The 24,557-nt window shown below is 40.6% G+C and overlaps 1 protein-coding gene across 1 annotated transcript in view; it reads left to right on the top strand.

Moving 5' to 3' along the window:
* Positions 1-10,494, top strand: part of ARMC1 (armadillo repeat containing 1) — a 30,274-nt gene extending 19,780 nt beyond the window's left edge. Inside the window, exons 4-7 of the mRNA XM_059673024.1 lie at positions 1,403-1,592; positions 6,134-6,250; positions 6,336-6,410; positions 8,367-10,494. Coding sequence (XP_059529007.1) covers positions 1,403-1,592; positions 6,134-6,250; positions 6,336-6,410; positions 8,367-8,558 — 574 coding nt within the window. The 3' untranslated portion in view covers positions 8,559-10,494. The remainder of the gene's footprint in view (positions 1-1,402; positions 1,593-6,133; positions 6,251-6,335; positions 6,411-8,366) is intronic.
* Positions 10,495-24,557: the final 14,063 nt, after the last annotated feature.

A 24,557-nucleotide genomic window follows, 5' to 3' on the forward strand; every position in this document is an offset into this window, starting at 1 on the left:
TGGTAGAGTTCAGTTGGTAGAGATTAGATTTTAAAGACCTTGAATGTATGTTAAAGGATTTGGACTTTAGAGGTGAAATGTGCCTACCTCTTGCATCGCCCTACTGGGGATCAAGCCTGCAACCTGGGTATGTGCCTGGACCAGGAATGGAACCTGGGACCTCTTGGTGTATGGGTCGATGCTCAACTACTGAGCCACACAGGCTGGACACATGTGCCTATTTACATTTAATTATAAGTAAACAAAATTCATTTCTTTAGTTGCACTTGACAGACAGACACATATCAAGTGCTCAATAGCCACATGTGAGTGGACAGATCAGGTATAGAACATTTCTTCAGTGTAGAAAGTTTGTTGGGTAGAATGGCACAGATGTTTATGTGGGGAGCTATAGCAGGATTTAAAGTGTAAGAATGAAAACTTTTGTCTGAATTGTGGTTTTATGATACATGCTTTGTGAAAAATATGTAAAATGCAAATTAAGAAACAAAATTAGTTTGAATTTACTAAGAAATTTCTTTTGAAATAACTCTAATATGAATGATCTTCTAATGTATTTTCTCCTTTTGGATTTTTATGTTGTATTTTCTTGAAGGTCAGGTTACTTTCAAATTGGGAGCTGAATGTTAGTGTTAATCCAGGGACTTGTTATATCCTGATCTTTTTAGTTGATGTCCTACTTAATTAATGATTTCAATTAAATGTGCTTTTATAGCATTGTAGTGATGATGAGTTTTGAATCTCAATGAACCATGGGCTTAAAATGAAATACAAAGACTTTATTATAGACTAGATCAGTGGTCAGCAAATTCATTAGTCAACAGAGCCAAATATCAATAGTACAACGATTGAAATTTCTTTTGAGAGCCAAATTTTTTAAACTTAAACTATATAGGTAGTCACATTATTATTAACTTAATTAGGGTACTCCTAAGGCTTAGGAAGAGCCACACTCAAGGGGCCAAAGAGCCGCATGTGGCTCGCGAGCCGCAGTTTGCCGACCACAGGACTAGATGCTTTTTCTACATTACTGATTATTTTAGGATTCACTGATATTTTATTTTTATTTATTTTTATTTTTTTATATATTTTATTGATTTTTTACAGAGAGGAAGGGAGAGAGAGAGTTAGAAACATCGATGGGAGAGAAACATCGATCAGCCGCCTCCTGTACATCCCCTACTGGGGATGTGCCTGCAACCCACGTACATGCCCTTGACCGGAATCGAACCTGGGACCCCTCAGTCCGCAGGCCGACGCTCTATTCACTGAGCCAAACCGGTTTCGGCGGTATTTTAAATTGAACAAACCAGAATGAAGAAAGCAAGACTTTGCAAACTTGAGGAATAAAATTATAGAATAAATAGAAGTGACAATACTAATTTATATATTTCTTTTCAAGGACTACAACTCCGGGAGAAACAAAACTGCTGGCCTCTGAAATCTATGACATTCTTCAATCTTCCAATATGGCAGATGGTGATAGTTTCAATGAAATGAATTCACGTCGAAGGAAAGCGCAATTTTTTTTGGGAACTACAAACAAACGTGCCAAAACAGTGGTTTTACATATAGATGGTCTTGATGATACGGTAAGTCTTTTATAAACACTTGGTTCATAAGATGGGAAAGAGAAATCACGTTAACTAAATAGTTTCCTCAGTGTCAGTCTTGAAGAGTAAGTCCCAATGTTATTATTTTATACTGATAAAGGGGAGCATTTTGTGCCCAAGAAGCTAGTTAATCACAGGACATCACAGTTGTAAGCATTTATACCCTAATACTAGAACTTCAAAATACATGAAGCAAAAACTGACAGATGCAAAGAGAAATAGATAAATCGACAGTTAGAGCTAGAGGTTTGAATACCACTTTCTTAGTTAATAGAACAACTCTACAGAAAATCAGTAAGGGTATGGAAGACTCAACTCTAATAACCAACTTAACCTAATTGATAGTTATGGAATACCCCACCCAACAGCAAGATAATATTTATTCTTTTCAAGTGCACGTGGAACATTTGCCAAGATCACCTCCCTTTTTCCTTCCTTCTTATTTGTTGATTTAGGGTTTATTTATTTTTATTTTATTTATTTATTTATTTTTTTAATTTTTATTTTTTTTTTAAATATATTTTTATTGATTTTTTACAGAGAGGAAGGGAGAGAGGTAGAGAGTCAGAAACATCGATGAGAGAGAAACATAGATCAGCTGCCTCCTGCACATCCCCCACAGGGGATGTGCCTGCAACCCAGGTACATGCCCTTGACCGGAATCGAACCTGGGACCCTTCAGTCCGCAGGCCGACGCTCTATCCACTGAGCCAAACCGGTTTCGGCTATTTATTTTTATTTTTTATTTATTTAATTTTCTTCTTTATTGATTAAGGTATTACATATGTGTCCTTATCCCCCTATTGGCCCGCCCTCCTCCCGGCTAGGGTTTATTTTATATATCTTTAACTGTCACAGTGTAGCTTCACTTACTATTACAGTAGTTCTTCCTTATCCACGGGTATAAGTTCCAAGAACCCCAGTGGATGTCTGAAACCACAGATAATACCCAGTTCTATATATGCTGTGTTTTTTCCTGTACATACATGCCTTTTCACTTAAAGGAAGGAAGCACTTTATGGCTTATTGTTGGCATATTTTGCCAGCCTTGTTGCTCTTGTGCTTTGGGCCATTATTGAGTTACTTGAACACAAGCGCTATGATACCATAACAGTTGATCTGATAACCAGGAGGACTGCTAAGGAACTAAGAGGCAGGTAGTGTTTACAGCATGGAAACGCTGGACAAAGGGATGAATTATTTGTGAGTGTGGAAGAGGGATTGCATGAAATTGCATCACATTACCCAGAATGGTGTGCAATTTAAAACTTACGGATTGTTTATTTCTGGGGTTTTCCATTTAATATTTTTGGACTACAGTTGACTGCAGGTAACTGAAACCACAGAAAGCAAAATTGTGGAAAAGTGGGGGCTACTCTGTCACTTTATGCAGTGTAAGACATAACACTGTGCTTCCATTTCCTTTATCTCTGCCTTTGTGCTATTGTTATCATATGTTTTATTTCTGCATATGTTATAAGCCCCCAAATACATTGCTATTACAGTAAATATTTTTTTAAAAATATATTTTATTGATTTTTTATAGAGAGGAAGGGAGAGAGATAGAGAGTTAGAAACATCAATGAGAGAGAAACATCGATCAGCTGCCTCCTGCACATCTCCCACTGGGGATATGCCCGCAACCCAGGCACATGCCCTTGACCGGAATCGAACCTGGGAACCTTCAGTCCGCAGGCCGACGCTCTATCCACTGAGCCAAACCAGTTTCGGCATTAAATATTTTTTTAAAAATTTTCAAAATTTTTTTAAATTTAGTGATTTGAGAGAGAGAAAAAAACATTGATTTGTTGTTCCATGTACTTATGCATTCACTGGTTGATCTTTGCATGTGCCCTGACTAGAGATTGAACCTGTAACCTTAGCATGTTGGGACTATGCTCTAACCAACTAAGCTTCCTGGGCAAAATTCTCTTCAGTTTTTTATTGTGAAATATATATAGCATAAAATTTACCACTTTTACCATTTTTCAGTGTAGCTTTCAGTGGTATTAAATACATTCATAATGTTGTGCCATCATCCCCACCATACATCTATGTATGTACAATTTTTTATCTTGTAAAACTGGAATTCTGTACCCATTAAACAATAACTTCCTTGTCTTCCTTCCCTGCAGCCCACCACTACTCTATTTTCTGTATCTATGATTTTTAAAAAGTTAGTCTCTTCTAATGAGACTGACAGAACTCAGGACTCAGCAGAGCAGAGTCCACAGGCAGTGCACTCGATGAGCCCCTGTGGGTCTGCACCGCCACGCCCACTATCCCAGATCCTTGCCTGGGGAGTATTGAAATGTAATCGGGAGTAGGGAGTAGTGAAAAATTGGTTTAAATAGGGAGATAGCAAGAATGTGAGTTGTTTGGAAGGATGTGGGAATAAATGTGAAGGCTGATTTTATTTCATAGAAGAGAAGAATGAATTGGGTAATTTGAAGGCAGTGCTTCTCAGGGTGTGATCCAGAGACTTGGAGTCAGTTGCAGATTCCTGTCCCCTCAGAAGTACCAAATCAGCCCTAGCCGGTTTGGCTCAGTGGATAGAGCATTAGCCTGCAGACTGAAGGGTCCCAGGTTCGATTCCAGTCAAGGGCACATGCCTGGGTTGTGGGCTCAATCCCCGGTAAGAGGTGGGCAGGAGATAGCTGATCAATGATTCTCTCTCATCATTGATATTTTATTTCTCTCTCCCTCTCTCTGAAATCAATAAATATATATCTATATCTAGGTAGATAGATAGATAGATAGATAGATATAGATATGTATATTTTTAAAATTCTTTACTGTTGAAAGTTTTACATACTTCCTTTTTCCACCATTGACCTCTCCCCGCCCACTCCCACCCCCCAGCACGTGCCCCTACTCCGATAAAAATATATAAAAAAAATAAGGCAGTGGTGGAAATCCTACCTTAAAAAAAAAAGTATGGAATTAGAACCGAGTCTCAGCACAGTCAGTACAGAAACGGGAAAATTTAGATGTATGGGCTTGGGGGCGAAGATGGGATGAGGAGAAACTACTTTTTAATTCATTTTCTCTTTGGATCTTGTGATTGAGATAACTACTTACTTGATATCAAGTGGATATATCTGAAGGCAAATGAAAATAAAATACTGGAATATGTGTTTTTACATGGAAATGATAATAGTCTACTGAGGGGTGAAGTAAAAAGAAAATCCCTTAGTTTTAGACACTGGACCTTGGAGATAAGGTGACACAGAGATGGAATAATTGTGGTGTAAGTGGAAGACCAGGGTAGTGTATTAGAAGTTGAAGAAGCATTGAGAGGTGATACTGTACTTTAAGAGCAAAATGAGAACCAAAAAGAGGGTATTGATAACCCTGGAAAATGAAATGGGTATCTATTGAGAATGCCATTTATGAAGGATGTAGTGATGGCTATAAATAACAAGTGCTTTAAAAAATAGTCAAACAATGAATGCTCACTAATTCTAACTTTATTATAATTTTTTTTTAAAATATATTTTATTGATTTTTTACAGAGAGGAAGGGAGAGAGATAGAGAGTTAGAAACATCGATGAGAGAGAAACATCGATCAGCTGCCTCCTGCACATCTCCTACTGGGGATATGCCCGCAACCCAGGTACATGCCCTTGACCGGAATCGAACCTGGGACCTTTCAGTCCGCAGGCCGACGCTCTATCCACTGAGCCAAACCGGTTTCGGCAACTTTATTATAATTTATCCCTAGAGATATTTAAGCTACAGCAGAGGTCAGCAAACCTTTTCTTTAAAGGGCCACATAGTAAATATTTAAGGTTTTTCAGGGCATATGTTCTCCAAGTACTAACTATGTTGTAGAATGAAACTAGCTTCAGGCATTCTGTAAACACATAGGTGCAGGTGTGTTCCAGTAAAACTTTATTTATTTTAAAAATTTTTTATTGATTTCAGAGAGAAAGGGGAAGGGAGAGAGAGATAGAAACATCAATGATTGATCAGCTGCCTCCTGCATGCCCCCCAGTGGGGACTGAGCCCACAACCCAGGCATGTGCCCTTGACTAGAATCAAACTGGGGCCCCTTCAGTCCGCAGGCCAATGCTCTATTCACTGAGCCAAACCGGCTAGGGCTGAACCTTTATTTACAAAAACAACTGGTGGACTAGAGTTTGCCCATCCTTGAGCAAAAGGTATGTCTACTTTTCAGCACTTTTTCTTTTTGCTTTAAGATTTAAATTGACATTGGCTGATTTCTTGTTAAAGTTATCAAAACTAAATATTAGTAATGAGCTTGAAAAAATCTAGCAGAGAATACTATTCTGTTGATCTTATAATATGTAATAAACTTGACTAAGCACCAATCTCCCCATGCCCTCACATAGGAGATGGTGGAACTGAAATAAGGACATTTGTTCCCCATGGTGCTACTCCTTCCCCCCCCCCCCCCCCGCCCCAAATCTAATGACTAGTTTAGTGTGGTTTCAGTTGATTTATTCCCATTTATTATTTTGCCAATTTTGATAACAATTTGCTTTTGCTTTTTCAGTCTCGGAGAAATCTATGTGAAGAAGCTTTGTTAAAAATTAAAGGTGTCATTAGCTTTACTTTTCAAATGGCTGTTCAAAGATGTGTGGTGCGAATCCGGTCAGATTTGAAAGCAGAGGTTAGTATTTTAAATGCTGAATATGCTCAAGATCCTAGGAAACAAATCAGTGTTCAAATTTGTCCCTTTTTTTATCTTGGCCTAGGCTTTGGCATCAGCGATAGCATCAACCAAGGTTATGAAGGCTCAGCAAGTGGTGAAAAGTGAAAGTGGAGAAGAGGTAAAGGCTTTACAGGCTTTCTTTATACCTAACTCTGACGCCCGCTTGCTCTCCATGGCTAGCAGGTGGTTTTCAAACTAATAGTTGCCAAGGCTATAGCAATGTGATTGGGCCAGACTATCTCAGTGTTTCTTGGTTAACAACTCTTTTAGAGGTATAGAAAGATCTTTTGTGGATTTCAGCCTGTTTTTATATCTTATATTTTGTGAGTTTCAGACTCTTCTTTATTTCAGTAGAGATGCCTTGCTGATATTATATGGAAATAAAGGAGATGTGGTTTCCTTGCATTGGTCTTTATTTATTTTATTTATTATTTTTTTAAAAATATATTTTTATTGATTTCAGAGAGGAAGAGAAAGGGAGAGAGATAGAAACATCAATGAAGAGAGAGAATCACTGATTGGCTGCCTCCTGCACACCCCCTACTGGGGATCGAGCCTGTAACCCGGGCATGTGCTCCTGACCAGAATCAACCCGGGACCCTTCAGTTTGCAGGCCGACGATCTATCCACTGAGCCAAACTGGCTAGGGGCTGCATTGGTCTGTTTTGTGTGTGTGTGTGTGTGTGTGTTTATTGTCTAAAGTTTTGCATGTGTCTTCTTTTTCCCCAGTAGACCCCCTACCCCCCTCCCCGCCCCCTCCCAGCCATTCCCACCCTGGGCGAGCCCCCACCGCTCCAGTGTCTGTGTCCATTGGTTATGCTGATAGGCATTGGTTTTTAAATACCTTTCTAACCTTAATTAGTTTTGACAGTCCCAAAAATAAAACTCCAGTTCCATCCTTAGGCAAATATACATAGTGAAAAGCTTTGCCTCTTGCACTTTCCGCTAGCTGTGTGGTAGGGAAATGAATCTATATGGCTTCAGCTCATTTGAAGTGCCATAGAAAGGAGGTTCCGTGGCTCTCCAGAGGCCCACACAGTACCCAGATGGCTTGCTTTTTGTTGTTGTTGTTAATCCCCAACTAAGGATATTTTTCATTGATTTTTAGAGGAAGAGGGGTGAGGGGGGGAGAGAAAGAGAAACATCTATGTGAGAGAGAGACACATCAAGTGGTTGCCTCCTGCACGAGCCCTGACCGGGGCGTGGATCAAAGCTGCAACCCAGTTACATGCCCTTGACCAGAAATTGAACCTGAGATCCTTTAGTCTGTGGGCCAACGCTCTTAACCACTGAGCAAAACTGGAAGGGGCCAGCTGCTTGCTTTTGTCTTTTTTAAAAATATATTATTATTGATTTCAGAGAAGAAGGGAGAGGGAGAGAGAGATAGAAACATCAATGATGAGAGAGAATTATTGTTCAGCTGCCTCCTGCACACCTCCTGCTGGGGATCAAGCCCACAACCAGAGCATGTGCCCTGGGAATTGAACTGTGATCTTCCGGTTCATAGGTCGATGCTCAACCACTGAGCCACATCTGCCAGTCTGCTTTTGTCTTGTTTATTTATTTTTAAATTTTTTAAAATTATAGTTGACATACAATATTATATTAGTGTTAGATGTATAGCACAGTGATTCAACATTTATATACTTAAAAAAAAACAACACATTTATATACTTTACAAAGTGATCCTCACAATAAGTCTTATAACTGTTACCATACATAGTTATTATGAAATTATTGACCCTATTCCCTATGCTATGCATTATCTCCCAGTGACTTATTTTGTAACTGGAAGTTTATACTTCTTTCCCTTCCCCTTTTCCTCCTGGCCCTGTCATCTTGAAGTAGACAAAGGTTACACATTTATTCCTGTGTAGGAATAAGCCTTTCTGTTTTTACACAGTGCTCAGCAAATGGGTCTACCTTCATGTAAGAGGAACACTTTCAAAGGACTGTAGCCCCTGAAAATAAATACTGTGGTGATTAGAATGAGGAGAAAGTTGACCTTTCACTTCTGATACATGTCTATCCATTAAGTTGATTTTGCAATAACTTCACATGTTCTCTGTGTCAGATGCTGGTCCCATTCCAGGATATGGTTGTGGAAGTAGAACAGAACACAGAACTGCCCGACTACCTGCCCGAGGATGAGAGCCCCACGAAGGAGCAGGACAAAGCAGTGTCCCGGGTCGGCTCCCACCCGGAGGGTGGGGCTAGCTGGCTGAGCACAGCTGCAAACTTTCTATCCAGATCATTTTACTGGTGACTTCAATTTGGGGTGCAAGGACTGTGTGAATGAACAAGGGGCCAGTTTTCCATTGTTGTGGTGAACTTTCAAGTGCAATTTGCAGTAAGTTATCATGGAAAATTTTTAGATTACATAATTGCGTATGCTGCGTTTTACATTTTATTGGACATTTTGCCCCACTAAGTGGTAAAAAGGACAGAGGCTACAAGGGGAGTTGCTTTGTTTATGAAGGTATTTTGGTTTTGTTTTCCTTTGTTTAATTGCCTCACATTTTAAAAAACATGGGTCCACAATTAAACCAACATATTATATGTGCAGCTTTACATTTTATTTTACACGAAACACCTGATTAGGAAAACTCATTTTCTCCTCAGGTCTCAGGACCTATCTGAAGAGAAATTATTAAGCTCAAGTTGTGCATGAATTACTGAACATTTCCCTCTGTTTTTCTTCATGAAAGGTACTTGTTTTGGTACTCTATAAGAGTTGAAAATGTTTCTCATTGCCCCCCTTTTGTGCCTTTTTAAAATTTTGCCAACCATGTTTATAGAAAGGTCATTACTAATGACATTTTGTGAATTAAAATGTATTCATTTGAATGTAGCAGTCCCCTAAAAATACAATTCTACAAAAACTTTGCAATCTTGTTATCATTTTAATATGATTAATATACAATCATTCAAGAAGAGGGAAACGTGTATATCAGCAAAGTGCTATTGAGATTGAAAGTGACCAAATGTCGTTTGACTGCTATTCTGTTTGGTTTATATCAGCTCTTGAGAGTTAACATCCATCATAATATTGGGAGCAACTGTCAATGGTCTCTGGGCCTTATTTTGTGATTACACACTATTTCCTGCTAGAAAAATAAAATAGTAAAGAACTGACAACTTGAAAAAGAAAACAAAAATTGGATGCCTATAATGCCGCAGTGCCATTTGGTAGGGTCTAACCTTAACACGTGAGATGCTTGGTAGGTGCCTATTCAGTAGGTATTTCCTTGTATTGCCTTTTGTGAATTTATTATGAACTTGCAGTCATATTGAATGAAAAAAAACCTCAAAAATTAATGCTTATAAAGAAATAAAGCCAGCATTGGTCCACTTGATTTTGTTTCTTATGTCCAGCCAGAAAAAAAGAACTTAAGTGAAGGTAAGAAAAATAAATATAAATATGTATACATATATATTTTTTCTAGATAAGAGCTAATTACATATATGTAATGCTTTATTGCATTTCTGAAATATTTGGCAACTAAAATTTTCCTTTTGGAAATCTAACTAAATCCAGATAAATTTTAATGCCAATACGATTAAAAACTAATAGGGAGAAAGTGAAATTCTTCTTCATCTACATGTAGAGCTGCTATTTTATTGCGTGGAGAATGTGAAGTGAAAATTGGACCCTGGAGGGGTTTCTTGCATTTTCATCGCTTCTCTTTTAGAGAAAATTAAAAGCATCCAGTGTCATTAGAGAAAAATTATTGTAAAATGATTCACCAACAAGAATCTTGAACATTGTGACCTTCTGGAGGGAGGGGTATTGAGGGTGCTGAGAAAGATAGTTTTCAGATGTCTGGGCTCTGAGTCAGGTGACACGCACAAATGAAAATATAAGCTTTCAGGACATGCATTGCTTTAAATGCATAATACAACTTGCTGCCAGAACCAGACGTGTTGAAAAAATCACCTCCTTTCAATAGCCATTAAAACAAAGTTTACTGTTCTGTTTTAACAAGCTTGTGTTTTATTTTGCATTGCCACACATCCACTTATTTAAAAAACTACATCCCTTTGGTAGCAATGGTTCAATACAGTGGTGATAGCTTGGTGTTCCCGTGTTCTAATTCTAAGTGTTCTTTTGTTTCCAGGTCTTATAGAGCAGTTAAGGCAACTGTAACAGCATTTTTTTGAAATATATTGTAAAATAATAAAAGGTAACAATTAAAATTGAATGGATATTGCATTTTTGTGATATAAGCATTATTTATTACTCTTTAGCTTGTTTGTATCCACACTGCCTGGCACCTTCTCCTAGCTCCCTGCAGGTGCATTACCCGACTAATCCCCATGCATCTTCTATTTGTCTTCTTCCCAGCACCACACCTGCCTTCCCCTGGCTTTGGATCAGTTGCCTCTTTACCTATATTCATCATAGCATTTATCACATTAGATTGAATTTATATTTTCCAGTGTCTCTCCCCTTCTTAGCTCTTTGAGAACCGAGAGAGTCTGTAACTGTGCCTGGCTAGTAGCAAGCACTCAGATATATTTTTAGGAGAATGAGTGAAGAATTTGTTTTTAATTACTGAAAATAAGTAGAAGGTACTAATTATTAAAACAGGCACATGGAGAAAATGCCAGATTGTAATATTTTTTCCAGGAGTGTTTATTTCTGATTTATTCAGTTTATTGCCTTTTCATTTATTTTGTCATTTGGTTTTTATTTTTTTTTAAAGTGGCAGAGTTATAATACTTGCTCTATTGGATGAAGTTAAGATTAACTTACACTATCCTGATTTTTATAATAGAATTGTGATAAAATAGTATATATATAGGGAATCATTACTTCAAGGCAGAAATTCAGAGAAAAAGTATCCTGCTTTAAGACAATTTATATTTATAAATAAAGCTTTGTAAAACAAGCTTTATTTACATTGGCATTTATACTTTTAGCTTTGATATTTTTTTTTTTTTAATGGATCAAGTTCTTCCATGCAATATAAGGTCTGTTTTTTTTTTTTTTAAATTAGAGTCACATGATGCTTAAGGAAGTAAAGCAAGACGAACCCAATGGGAACAAAACGAAGTGTTTTTGGACCTACTGAAATGGGGAGATTAGTTTAAATAATTAAATTCAGTAAAAAACTAGCATAAGGATGATGAACAATGTATAAAGACACTTCTGCTGAGACGGTCCCTGTGAAGCTGAGACTGTCCCTGTGAGGCTGTGACGGTCCCTGTGAGGCTGAGACGGCCCCTGTGAGGCTGAGACAGTCTCTGTGTGGCCGAACACAGGGACACGTCACGGATGGAAATAGCTACATTTTCCATGTGTATGACCCGGCAACAAAAAGCGTACACCTATGGATGGGGACAGTGGGGAGGGAGGGGGGCGGTAAAGGGAAAGGGTGGGGTGGGAGCTGGGTGGAGGGGAGCTATGGGGGGAAAATTAAGGTCCCAGTCACTGAGCTATCTATAATAATGAAAGCGTAATATGCAAATTGACTGAACAACAGAACGATCGTCCAGACAACCTTCTGGACAAAGCTGGGGCTGCAAGGGCCTGCTCTTGCATGAATTTTGTGCATCGGTCCTCTAGTTGGTTATAATCCAGGATGGGAAAGCAGAGCATCCTCCTTCCTTCAGTATATGATTTAGTGATATAGCAGCACACTACACCAGGCAGATATTTTGTCACCTGCACAAAAGTTATGCTAGGCATAGGACTTTTATATTAGAAAAGTTATATTAGAAATTTAAAAAATGAAGATATTTTCCTTACTCTCTTTTAAAAATATTTTTTTATTGATTTTTTACAGAGAGGAAGGAAGAGGGATAGAGAGTCAGAAACATCAATCAGCTGCTTCCTGCACACCCCCAACTGGGGATGTGCCCGCAACCTAGTTACATGCCCTTGACCGGAATCAAACCCGGGACCGTTCAGTCTGTAGGCCGACCTCTATCCACTGAGCCTAACCGGTTAGGGCTTTCCTTACTCTTTATGTTATACCATTTCTGATGAAACTCAAGGGGGACAAACTCATGTAAGAGTGAGGCTGGTGTGTTGAGTCTAAGAGAAGACTGGAAAGTTGGCGGAGGCCAGATAAAACTCTAGGTCAGCCGTGGGCAAACTATGGCCCGCGGGCCGGATACGGCCCGTTTGAAATGAATAAAACTAAAAAAAAAAAAGACCGTACCCTTTTATGTAATGATGTTTACTTTGAATTTATATTAGTTCACACAAACACTCCATCCATGCTTTTGTTCCGGCCCTCCGTCCAGTTTAAGAACCCATTGTGGCCCTCTAGTCAAAAAGTTTGCCCACCCCTGCTCTAGGTCCATTGATTTAGTCCCTGAATCGTATTTCCTCTCCTAATGTAAGTAGTTCAATTGCTATTAAGTACCTGTACATTAATAAACTGATGATAGCAACCATTTGTTATGCTTCGCAGCTGCTAATTACTTTTGTCAAGTATTCATTTTTTACAACAATATGTAAAGAAAAAGCAGACTTTACATATAAAAAACTGAAGCATGGGTTTAGTAATTTGCTTAAGGTGCTATTATATAGGCTACAATGTGAAGAGTGGACTTGAGAGGAGGAAAGTGGATCTGAGGATGCCAGGTTACATGCTAGGCCAGTGATGGCGAACCTATGACACGCGTGTCAGAGGTGACACGCGAACTCATTTTTTTGGTTGATTTTTCTTTGTTAAATGGCATTTAAATATATAAAATAAATATCAAAAATATAAATCTTTGTTTTACTATGGTTGCAAAGATCAAAAAATTACTATATGTGACACGGCACCAGAGTTAAGTTAGGGTTTTTCAAAATGCTGACACGCCGAGCTCAAAAGGTTCACCATCACTGTGCTAGGCTCTTAACCATGCTTGTAATACAGGGGCAGTGTGGCTTGGACTTGGGTAAGTAGCATTAGGCATGGAGAGAGGTGACATGTTAGAGACAGTTTTTTAGGCAGTATCACAGAAGAACTTGGTGATTCGTTCTGTGGGGAGACTCCCAGGATTCTTAGCAGCTGCACTGAAGGGCTTGTTGGACACTGAGCTAGGGGACATTGGAAAATAGGATTGTGGGCAAGGATGTTGATGTGGGGTCCATAGATGGGTGTTTTAAGATGGAGGAGAGAACCTAGACACAGAACCTAGAGACAGAAGAACTTCGCTGGAGAGAACATGGCAAAAGATCCTGGACAGAAATTGGAGACAGAACCTAGAGACAGAGCCTAGTGAGAGAACATGGCAAAAGATCTTGGACAGAAACTGGCCACAGAACCTAGAGACAGAACCTCGCTACAGAACCTGGATAGAATATGGCAAGAGAACCTGACTAGAACCTGGTGACTGAACCTGGCTGGAGAACCTGGACAGAACCTGGCTGGAGAACCTAGCTGGAGAACCTGGCTGGAGAACTTAGCAAGAGAACATGGACACAGAACCTGGCTGGAGATCCTAACCAGAACTTTGCTGGAGATCCTAGACAGAACTTGGCTGGAGATCCTAACCAGAACTTGGCTAGAGATCCTGGCTAGGCTGCTGATCAACTGAACGCTATCTACGTGTCATTCCTTCTTTGCCGACTCCGTCCACACCTTTGGGGACCCCTGGACCTGCTGGGGTTGGAGCCCAGCATATGGACTATGAGCTTCCTGAGGACAGGGAGTTTGTCATATAGCCCCTGCAGCACCTAGCACAGGTGCCGGCACATAACAAATATCTAGTAAGAGTCTTTTGTAACACAGAAAATGTGTATCCTGGCTAGAGAGCCAATAAATGCAAATTAATGCCAAAAAAAAAAAAAAGATCGAGGAGACAGAAATGTTTTAATGTTAGTAGATGGATCCAGGTGAGAGATAACAAACATTTAATATAGAATGAGGTTCAGAAGTAAGTGGAATCCAGAATAGGGTTGGAAGGACTAACCTTTGATAGATGAATTATTCTGGGTCCTTCCTTAAGGCTGAATGAAGACTTGCTAGATTGACCAGTTACAGAATTTCTTATATTACTGTTCTTTAAGTCTAGTGGATTAAGAAGGCAAGTTGAATAAGTTTTATGTTAAGGCTATTTAAAATTAAACAGAGAATGTGCAGTCTTTTTTTTTTTTTTGCACAGTCTTAATTAGTTATCCACTCACATTTTTTATATTAGCATGGATGAGTGCCAGGGCTGGCCGGCAGACCCTGAGTGACAGATGAACAGATTGCTCTGATACACGTTTCTGTGAAAGAGAGGGCTAAGGGACTGTTTTACTTTAGAAATAAAAAGCAGTCCTGTTTGCCTGCCTTCATAGGCTTTTATTCTTACAACAGCTTGAACTAAAATTAACCTCTAGATACAATCAGGAGAGTAAGTGTCCTTGAGAAAGTATATGCTTCTACAACAGGGGTCCTCAAACTTTTTAAACAGGGGGCCAGTTCACTGTCCCTCAGACCATTGGAGGGCCGGACTATAGTTTAAAAAAAAAACTATGAACAAATTCCTATGCACACTGCACATACCTTATTTTGAAGTAAAAAACCAAAACGGGAACAAACACAATATTTGTATTTGCATGTTGCCCGCGGGCCATAGTTTGAGGACCCCTGTTCTACAAGGTTGAGTCTTTAAAGACTAAACAGAGATTCTAGCAAAACACCACGGGGATCAGACTTGTTTGGAAAAGTCAAAGTAAGGGCTGCCACCTTCGGCAAGGTCCCCTCAGAGGCCCCCAAACTTTCAGAGAATCCTCCTTACAGACTTTCCAACCAAGTCCTGTGCTTCCCCACAGATGAGTTTATTTTCATGAGTGACTATCAGATTCCAAGATTACCCTCTACTTTCTCTAATTTTTCATGTGATCCTTGGCATCTAATTCAGTGGGTCTCAACTAAATACCATTGAGCATGGTGCCACCTATTTGATGGCCAATATTCTTTATTAACCTTGAAATTCTCCTTTATTTTAGCTCCCAATAATACAGTGGGGCCTTGACTTACGAGTGTCCCGACTAACGAGTTTTTTGAGATACCAGCTGTCTCTCGGCCGATTTTTTGCATTAAGTTGATAGAGTAATTTGAGTTAATGAGCTCCTTAATGAGCTCGGTCTCAGAACGAATTAAACTCGTAAGTCAAGGCCCCACTGTATACCTATTCTAAAATACTTTGATAACATGTATACCCCAGAATGTTTGGATTCTCCAGGTATCAAGAATATAGACCATGATCTCCTTAGTCGGGTAGTTCATTTGGTTAGAACATTGTCCCGATATGCCAAGGCTGTGGGTTTGATCCTCCATCACAGCACATACAAGAATCCACCAATGATTGCATAAATAAGTGGAACAACAAATCTATGTTTCTCTCAAAATCAATCAAAATTTTAAAAAAGATTATAGACCATGATCAAAGGAAAAAGATACCAAAAGGGCAAGAATATAGTTCAAAACTTTCTGAAGGCACTGTGGGCAGAAAGCTTAAATGTAAGCAATTGAATAATTAAAATTATTATAAAAATTTTAGAGCTAAACCCTATGTAAGCATAAATGTTTTAGAATGAAGCAGCCTTTGATAGCTGTAATAAGCTTGCACTTCTATTGGGTGTCTTATAAATTACAGCTTCTGCAATTACATAAACATGGAATTATGTTGGTCTCTGGGTCTTGTTTAATGGATGTCACACATTTCCTGTATATTAATAAATTCTCCAAATTAAAAATATTAATCCAAAAGTCTAGAAGTCAAAATGCCATCGGTAGAAAAGCACTATTTTACACAACTTTGTCGCTATGACTGTTATTTTTATTCACCTGTTTCAAAGGAATGCCTAGGATATTTTATAAGTGTTTATGTTTATGTCTAACATACCTATTAGTGCTTGTTGTAGAGGAATGGTATTGACTATTTAATTTCAGTTGTCTACATTTTCAAAACAATGAAGACATATCACTGACCATAAAATAGAAATAGAAGCCATTCAAAATAGCTGAACATTTATTGTACCGTTTACAGAGGCAATCTCATTATTAAGCTAAATATTGCCAGTTTATGTGTATATGCAGATGCAGGGATCTATCGTGTATATTACAATTTGTAACTATAAAATACACAAATGTAATGAATATTTGGTTTATTTTCAATAGACACTATAAAGCAGATTCTGTACCTGTGTGCTCTCTAAGGAGTCATTTTGATTTCAACGGAAGATTTGAAAGTTGTTGTTTTTATGAAACTACCTCCCCCCCTTTTTCTGGCAAATGAACCATTGAAGAAAAAGTATTAAAGGAGAGTGATTCTGTACACTTTAAATTTCAGATTCACATTTGTGGTTTCTTTTTAAACGTATTTTTATTAATTTAAGAGAGAAAGGGAGAGGGAGAGAAAGAAACAACAATGATGAGAGAGAATCATTGATTGGCTGCCTCCTACACACCGGGGATTGAGCCTGCAATTCGGAATCATACCTGGGACCCTTCAGTCCGTAGGCCAATACTCTATCCACTGAGCCAAACCAGCTAGCGTCAGAACCCTTATTTAAATGAATAAAGGTGATAAATCTACAGAGTAGCCTGTGCCTGCAGAGTTTGAAGGGACCTTGGCGTGGAATGCCTAGATAGAGGGTTTGGTAACTGCCACCTGTTCTAGGTTGCCACAGCCCTCAGAGACTATGGAAGAATTATCTAGAAGTTCTTTGGGCAAAACCATGGTCTGGAGCTGAATTTGGCTCAGATTTTTTTTTTTTTCTTAATCTTCACATGAGGATATTTTCCCATTGATTTTTTTTTTTTTTTTTTTTAGAGAGAGTGCAAGGGAGAGGGAGAGACAGAGAGAAACATTGATGTGAGAGAGACACATTGATTGTTTGCCTGCAACCGAGGTACATTCCCTTTGACCAGAATCAAACCTGGGACCCTTCAGTCCTCAGGCTGACACTATCCACTGAGCCAAACTGGCTAGGGCTGGGCTCAGGTTTTAAACAAATTGGGACAGAAGGTATTTGTGTTATATATTCATTAAATCTCAAAGGAAAAGAATGGTAGTCATTAGGAAACCATGAAGTCCTAAATCACTAATGGGGAGATGCTTCTTGAATCATTGCAGATGCTCTAATGCAAGGTGGCTTGGTCAGTCTAAAAATCCCCACAAGCACTAAATGTAAGGAACAATTACATTTTATTAAACTGAGTTAAAAAATAATGATTTGAGTAAATATAACCAATTCCTTAAATTTTGAAAATTTTAAACTATCCATTTCTCTCAACAATTTTTTTTTAAAAAAATATTTTTATTGATTTCAGAGAGGAAGGTAGAGGGAGAGAGAGATAGAAACATCACTGATGAGAGAGAATCATTGATCAGCTGCCTCCTGCACGACCACAGGCCAGGCATGTGCCCTTGACTGGAATCAAACCTAGGACCCTCCATTCTGCAGGCTGACACTCTATCCACTGAGCCAAACCAACTAGGGCTCTTTTAATAACCTTAAGTTTCCTTCCTTATGGTTCTGATTTTTTTAAATGCACGAATAGGAAAAGTAAAATTCAGATTGTTTACTTGACCTTTTTGCTTTAGTTAGAGAAGTAATATGCTAAGGGAAAGTCAGTTTTACTAGGAACAAAACCCTTTAAGCTTCACCATCTTCCTTTAGCAGGATAGGGATAGATGGCATTCCCAGTTTTCACTAACCCTATAATGCCTGTTGCTAAAGGTGTAAAATGTGTATATTCTGGCTGCTACTCAGATCACAGACTGTTTTACCTTGTCCTTGTGATTATTTGGAAGGTGTCTGTACTAAATAAGGATGATCCCATGAAGTTGCCTTTGTCAGAGGAAAGTAGCCCACTGCAACGTTGTCTGTGTGGAATAGGAGTGTTTGCATTTTGCCCTGGTGTGGACTCAGCCATGGCCATAACTTCAGGGATCAGAGGCAGGTGGTGATGAAATGACCCAGCCAGCTTTCAGCTTGGATTATTTGGAGTTAAAAAGCCCCGAAAGCCTGGCCAGTGCTGCTCAGTGGTTGAGTGTGGGCCTCTGAATCAGGAGGTCATGGTTTGATTCCTGGTCAGGGTACATGCCCAGGCTGCGGGCTCAATCCCCAGTAGGGGCATGCGGGAGACAGCTGATCAATGATACTCTCTCATCATTGATGTTTCTATCTCTCCTCCTCTCCCTTTCTCTCTGAAATCAATAAAAAATATTTTTAAAAAGAAAACCATGGCATAAACAGAGATAATGTCAAAGTACTAGTGCCATTAGTGAATCTGATGTATCTTTAAATCTTTTTCCTCTACGTTTGTTTACCTGGACATGCTTTTTATTTGTAACCTGAGCAGAGCAATAACAGAAATTGGTACCAGGAATGAGATAGGACCACTATTTTAGGACCTTTATTTCAATGTCAGTATCTTCATGAACATAGGGAAGTCCCATCAGAGGCACATTCTTTTATGACTCCAACACTGTGCGCTGGGGGAGAGAGAGAGAACTTAAGTCTGCCTACCATTTCTCTTGAGTATTCCCCCGATGAGGTGTTAAATGGGAGACATTAATCCTTCAACTTATCCTAGATTCTTTGTGCCGTGTAGTGTGAGCTTCTCACTGTGCGGAGTGTGATTCTAGTGTTTAAAGATAAGTACTTTTAAATATATATATATACAAGATGGCCTCAAATGCAAGCCAACTACTTCATCTGGTGCTCACCCAAAGAATGAGCCATCTGTTTGAACACTCAGGAAAAATTGGCTGTGTTGGGCGTATTGAGAGTCTGCTTCCAACATGGTCTGTAAATGTTGTATACTGTATTTTAAAGGTGACTTAGATTTCCAAGCATAATTTTGACTCTATGAGGTGTTTTTTTTCTTGTGTATACATCTCTGTATGAAATGCAACTCCACTGAAATAAATGCTATATCCTTCCAATTTTCTTTTGTTACCAGATAACATAGATGTCTGCAACAGTTCTTTATCTCCCAAGGTGTATGGAGATCTTTTTTTTTTTTAACCTTTTCATTAAAGGAGTTAAAATAATGATCTGAATATAAAGCAAGGTTTTGAGCAAATATTTTAAAAGTTCACGTATATTTATAAATAACCCATACAAAGTCAGGGCTATTGTAAATTTTTGCCAAATGGTATATTTAGTGAAAGAGGTGCATAGAGAAATACTTAGGCAGATATTCATCTGATTTACCCAGCGATGTGCCATCTCTGGGCCCAGGAAGAGGCAAGATCTGTTACCCTAACGCAGTGAAAAGCAAGTAGTACAACCAAGACCTTGGGTGATCATTGGCAGCTGCCCTGTTGTGTCTACCTTGGTCTCCTTTTTCTTTCTTTCTCTTTTGGCACTTTCATAACTACTTGACAATCAGCAGCCTGTCCTCATCCACATGGACTGCTTACAGATTTTTGAAAGTGGTGACAGGCACATGGGTGACCAACACATAGAGCTTGTTTGGTGAACCTTCATCCTCATTATGTCTTCGGGACAGCCACACTGGGGACGGTATGGGACATTCCTTATTCCTTTGACCCAGACAGGTTTGTCGAGCCTGGTGTCAGTGCACACATCTGGAGTTCCCATCTTCTTCCTGGCAAATTTCCGGGTCTCTGAGTGCTTGGGGGGCACCCTTCTTGAAACCCACTCCATGGATGCCCTAGTGATTGTTGATAGTGTATTCTCTGGTCACTACCTCGTTGATGGCAGACCAGCCTCTCTTCTCACTACCCTTCTTTATGGGAGCCATTATGCAGGGCCTGAGCTGGAAAAGCTACCCCAGTGTCCTTTAGTTGGGAATCACCTGGGATTTTTAGGTCCTGTCCATGTCTGCAGATGAAGCTCCTTAGCCTATAAAATCGTCATGGGTTTCAAATTAGCTGCTCTCTTTCTGATGGATGTATCAGATTGGCCTCCCTACCCACGTTTCTACAATTTTATCGGGTTGTTTGGAGCTGCGCTTTAAGGTGTGATACTTCCTGTACTGTGGGCTGACCACAGAAGAGTGGCTGGGGAACTTTCATGAATCCTCCCGATGGTCAGGCGCTCCTGTCTTTCTGGCCTAGCCAGGTAGTCCTGTGGCAAGCATTGCATTCCTGATTCTCAACTCTCTGTGTCCTGTAATCACAGGAATGCTTCCGTCTTGCTAATTAATTTTTAGTGTGCCTTGTAGATGATGCTCATCTACAAGTGACATGTGACAGGCTCACAATCCATAAAAGCCCAAGTAAAAGCAACTATTCTCTAGAGCAGCGGTTCTCAACCTGTGGGTCGCGGCCCCTTTGGGGGTCGAACGACCCTTTCACAGGGGTCGCCTAAGACCATCGGAAAACACACATATATAATTACATATTGTTTTTGTGATTAATCACTATGCTTTAATTATGTTCAATTTGTAACAATGAAATTGGGGGTCACCACAACATGAGGAACTGTTATTAAAGGGTCGCGGCATTAGGAAGGTTGAGAACCACTGCTCTAGATGGTTAAATCTACTTGGGACTTAATGGCGGCTTGAACCCAGGGTCCTAAAGCACTTGCTAGGAAACTCGGTTCTCCTCTGCTTTGTCTGACAGTATGTGGGTAATTTCTACCATTCATCAAGGCTCAAATATTGTATCAAAAATATTTCCCAAGTGTTTACTTTTCCAGCATAAATCTTGGAGGCAACAGCCACTCAATGGGAAACATTTATAAAAATGGAGTTGAAAGGAATGGTAGTAATTCAGTTCTGCTTTGTCACCCGATTGCTATAATGGCCATCACCTTAGCCCTTTTGAGGCAGCCTTTTTGGTTTTCAGACAGCTCTGATTATTAGAAAGCATTCTTGTTGCTCTGGCTTCTGCTTTCTTGTTGGCGCTAATTCGGTTCTCTCAGGACAAGGCCCAGCAAGCAGGCTGCTCTATGTAAGGATCCTGTCTACTCCCACCCAGTCATCTTCCCTCCAGGTGAATTTTAAAGACACATCAGACAAGGAAATGTCTGTGGGGTGATACACTTTCATTGGTTTTCTGCAAGAAACTAGTTTCTATTTCTGGAAGCTTCTTATTAGGGTCCTAAAATGGTCAATAGCCCCTAGCTCCACAAATTTAAGAATATAATCTTTCCCTAAAAGTTTTTATTTTCTTTTTTTTTTTTTTTTAATATATTTTATTGATTTTTCACAGAGAGGAAGGGAGAGAGATAGAAAGTTAGAAACATCGATGAGAGAGAAATATCGATCAGCTGCCTCCTGCACATCTCCCACCGGGGATGTGCCCGCAACCCAGGTACATGCCCTTGACCGGAATCGAACCTGGGACCTTTCAGTCCGCAGGCCGACGCTCTATCCACCGAGCCAAACCGGTTTCGGCGTAAAGTTTTTATTTTCAATTGCATTTGATGATGCTTGTGAAACACAAAAAACAATTCTTCAAAGAAAGGGAGTGTGAATTTGTAGGAAGTTAAGGAAATTCTTAACTTCTGAAATAAATCCTTATTGTAAGAGTTGTATTATCCTATCTAATAAAAGAGAAAAATGGTAATTGGCGTACGACGATACCCTTTTCATTGGCTAATCAGGGCTATATGCAAATTAACTGCCAACTAAGATTGGCAGTTAACTGCCAACTAAGATTGGCAGTTAACTACCAATAAGATGGCGGTTAATTTGCATATGTAGGCACAATGCAGGGAGGCGAAAGGGAAAGCAGGAAGAAGCCCCCTGCCACTGACTGTGATCAGAAACCCAGGGGGGAGCTAAGAGCTGGGGGGCAGGGCAAAGGCGGCCCTGGGGCCGCCTTTGCCCTGCCCCCCAGCCATGATCGGAGAATCAGGCGCCTTTGCCGCCCTGGCCAGTGATAGCAGGAAGTAGGGGTGGAGCCAGCGATGGAAGCTGGACACGGTCGAAGCTGGCAGTCCCGGGAGCTAGGGGTCCCTTGCCTGGGCCTAAAGCGAAGCCCACGATCGTGGGGCCGCTGCAGCTGAGGGTCCCCACTGCCTGGGCCGGACGCCTCAACCAGAGGCGCCCTGCAGGGGAAGGGGCGGAGCCTGCAACCACGGGGAGCTGGGGGTCCCCTGCCCAGGCCTGACACCTCTGCCAGAGGCCTCAGGCCTGGTGAAGGGGCCAATCCGGTGATTGGTGATCGGAGGGTGATGAGGGTCAACTCCTCTGGCCGAGGCATCAGGCCTGGGCGGGGGGCGGAGCCGGGGATTGGGGGGATATGATGGTCCCCTTGCCCAGGCCTGAAGCCTGGGTCAGAGGCGTCAGGCTTGGGCAGGGGGTGGAGCAAGCAATCAGAGGGAGATGGGGGTCCCCTGCCCAGGCATGATTCCTGGGCCAGAGGCCTCAGGCCTGGGTGGGGGCCAGAGCCAGTGATCAGGGGGGGATGGGGGCCCCCTGTCCAATCCTGACACCTCTGGCAGAGGCGTCAGGCCTGGGCAAGGGGCTGATCCTGCGATTGGAGGGTGATGGGGGTCAACGCCTGAGGGCTCCCAGTATGTGAGAGGGGGCAGGCTGGGCTGAGGGACACTCCCCCCCCCCCCCACACCCAGTGCACGAATTTCGTGCACCGGGCCCCTAGTTAGAACATAAAGAAGTCCAGGCAAGTTTGCTGTTGGAACAATGGTTTGTTTTGAACAATTCAAGCTGTGTTAAGCACCTCTGAGTGTTACTAGATGACCACTTAGCTATGGGGCAGTGTGAGTATAATAACAGCTTTTTGGACTTCGGTATATTGCTTCTTGGGTTAATCCCAGCATATGTCATTTAGAAACCATGCTTGTCCTGAAGATAAAATTATACTTTTAAAGTTATTATTAAAGTAATATTTACACTTTGTTAAAAATGAACTGATATAAGATGGTTTTAAATAAAAAGTAAAAATCTCCCACTCTATCCTTAGTACCTCTCCACGGTTAGTCACTTCTTGACTATTTTAGTTTTAATTCTAAAGGTGGCTACCTCCAGACCAAATAATATTCTTATTTATCTGTTTCTTGATGTATCAAATTTAGACAATATTAGTCAATTTTCTAATATAAAAGATGACTCCCACCTTTCTTCCCTGCCTCCTGGTCAATCTATCTCAAAAGCCCCAAACTTAGGTTCTACAGAACCTAATGGAGAGGTGGCATTTTCCAGGCCAGGATCTGACTCAGAAGATATGATCTATGAGGTCAGTGCCCCTCTCTTCCCATAGAACCAACTAAATTACAACCAGAGGCCAAAATATATCCAACTGAGATCACGTATTAGTAGCCTGCTTCCCCACCTTTCTTTAAAACTGATTAACTGTATAGAATACGAGCTGCTGAAAGATGCCGGTCTGGCCATGACTGTGGAAATGCGAGTCTTGTTCATGGGATTCTGAAGAACAAATATAGGGTCTCATAAAGATTCTCCTAATCCATCCTTTGAAGTCCTTCTCAAGTGGGAAAACTCTCTACTTTCTCATATTTACTGGGGACATAAGGAGGGGAGTAGGAAGCAGACCCCCCTCCCCCCAGTTTCTTCTTCAGTTCTCCAATACATACATTATGACTAATAAGAATTTCTATTTTTTTCCCCTGCGTCCCTTTCTGAGTTTATTACTGACCCTAAAACTTGGGTATTGCACAGAATGCCTGTAAGTCCAGAAATGGTATAGGAAGTGAGGATGAGTTAGTCATTGCACTTGACAGTGGGTTTGGCAGCCATATATTAAACAGATCCCCGCATTTCACAGTAGCATTCGCCTACTAGGACCACATTCAGCATCTGAGCAGGGATGAGGATACTTAGGATTCTGACACCAATTCCGATGTGTTTTCCAACACCACCAAGCAATTCTCTGACACCAGCTGGCTGTCCTACAATTCAACTCAATTCCAATACCATCTGGAGCTAGCATCAGGCTCCACAGGTTAAGGATTCAGTCCCAAAAGACTGCCCACCCCGCCTTCAGATGCCAGTGCAAGCCAGGTTGTCACTTGCGCTTCTGACTACTAGCCAGCTATAGCCTGGCGGTTTTAAGGACCACTTTATTGGGTCTGATTAATTTGGTAGAGCTGCTCACAGAGCTCAGAGAAACAGTTTACTTCCTAGCTTACCCGTTTTCTATAAAAGGATATGTAACTCAGGAAGAGTCAGGGGGAAGAGATGCCCAGGACAACATGGCGGGGAGGGTGCAGAGGTTCCAACCCTCGCCAGGACCCCCATTCTCCCAGCACCTCCACTCATTGACCCACCCGGGAGCTCTCTGACCCCTGTCCTTTTGGGGTTTTAAGGAGGCTTCATTACCTAGGCATGACTGATTCAATCATTGGTTGTTGGAGATTGATTCA

Source organism: Myotis daubentonii, chromosome 17, assembly GCF_963259705.1.
Source record: "Myotis daubentonii chromosome 17, mMyoDau2.1, whole genome shotgun sequence".
Taxonomy (NCBI): Eukaryota; Metazoa; Chordata; class Mammalia; order Chiroptera; family Vespertilionidae; genus Myotis; species Myotis daubentonii.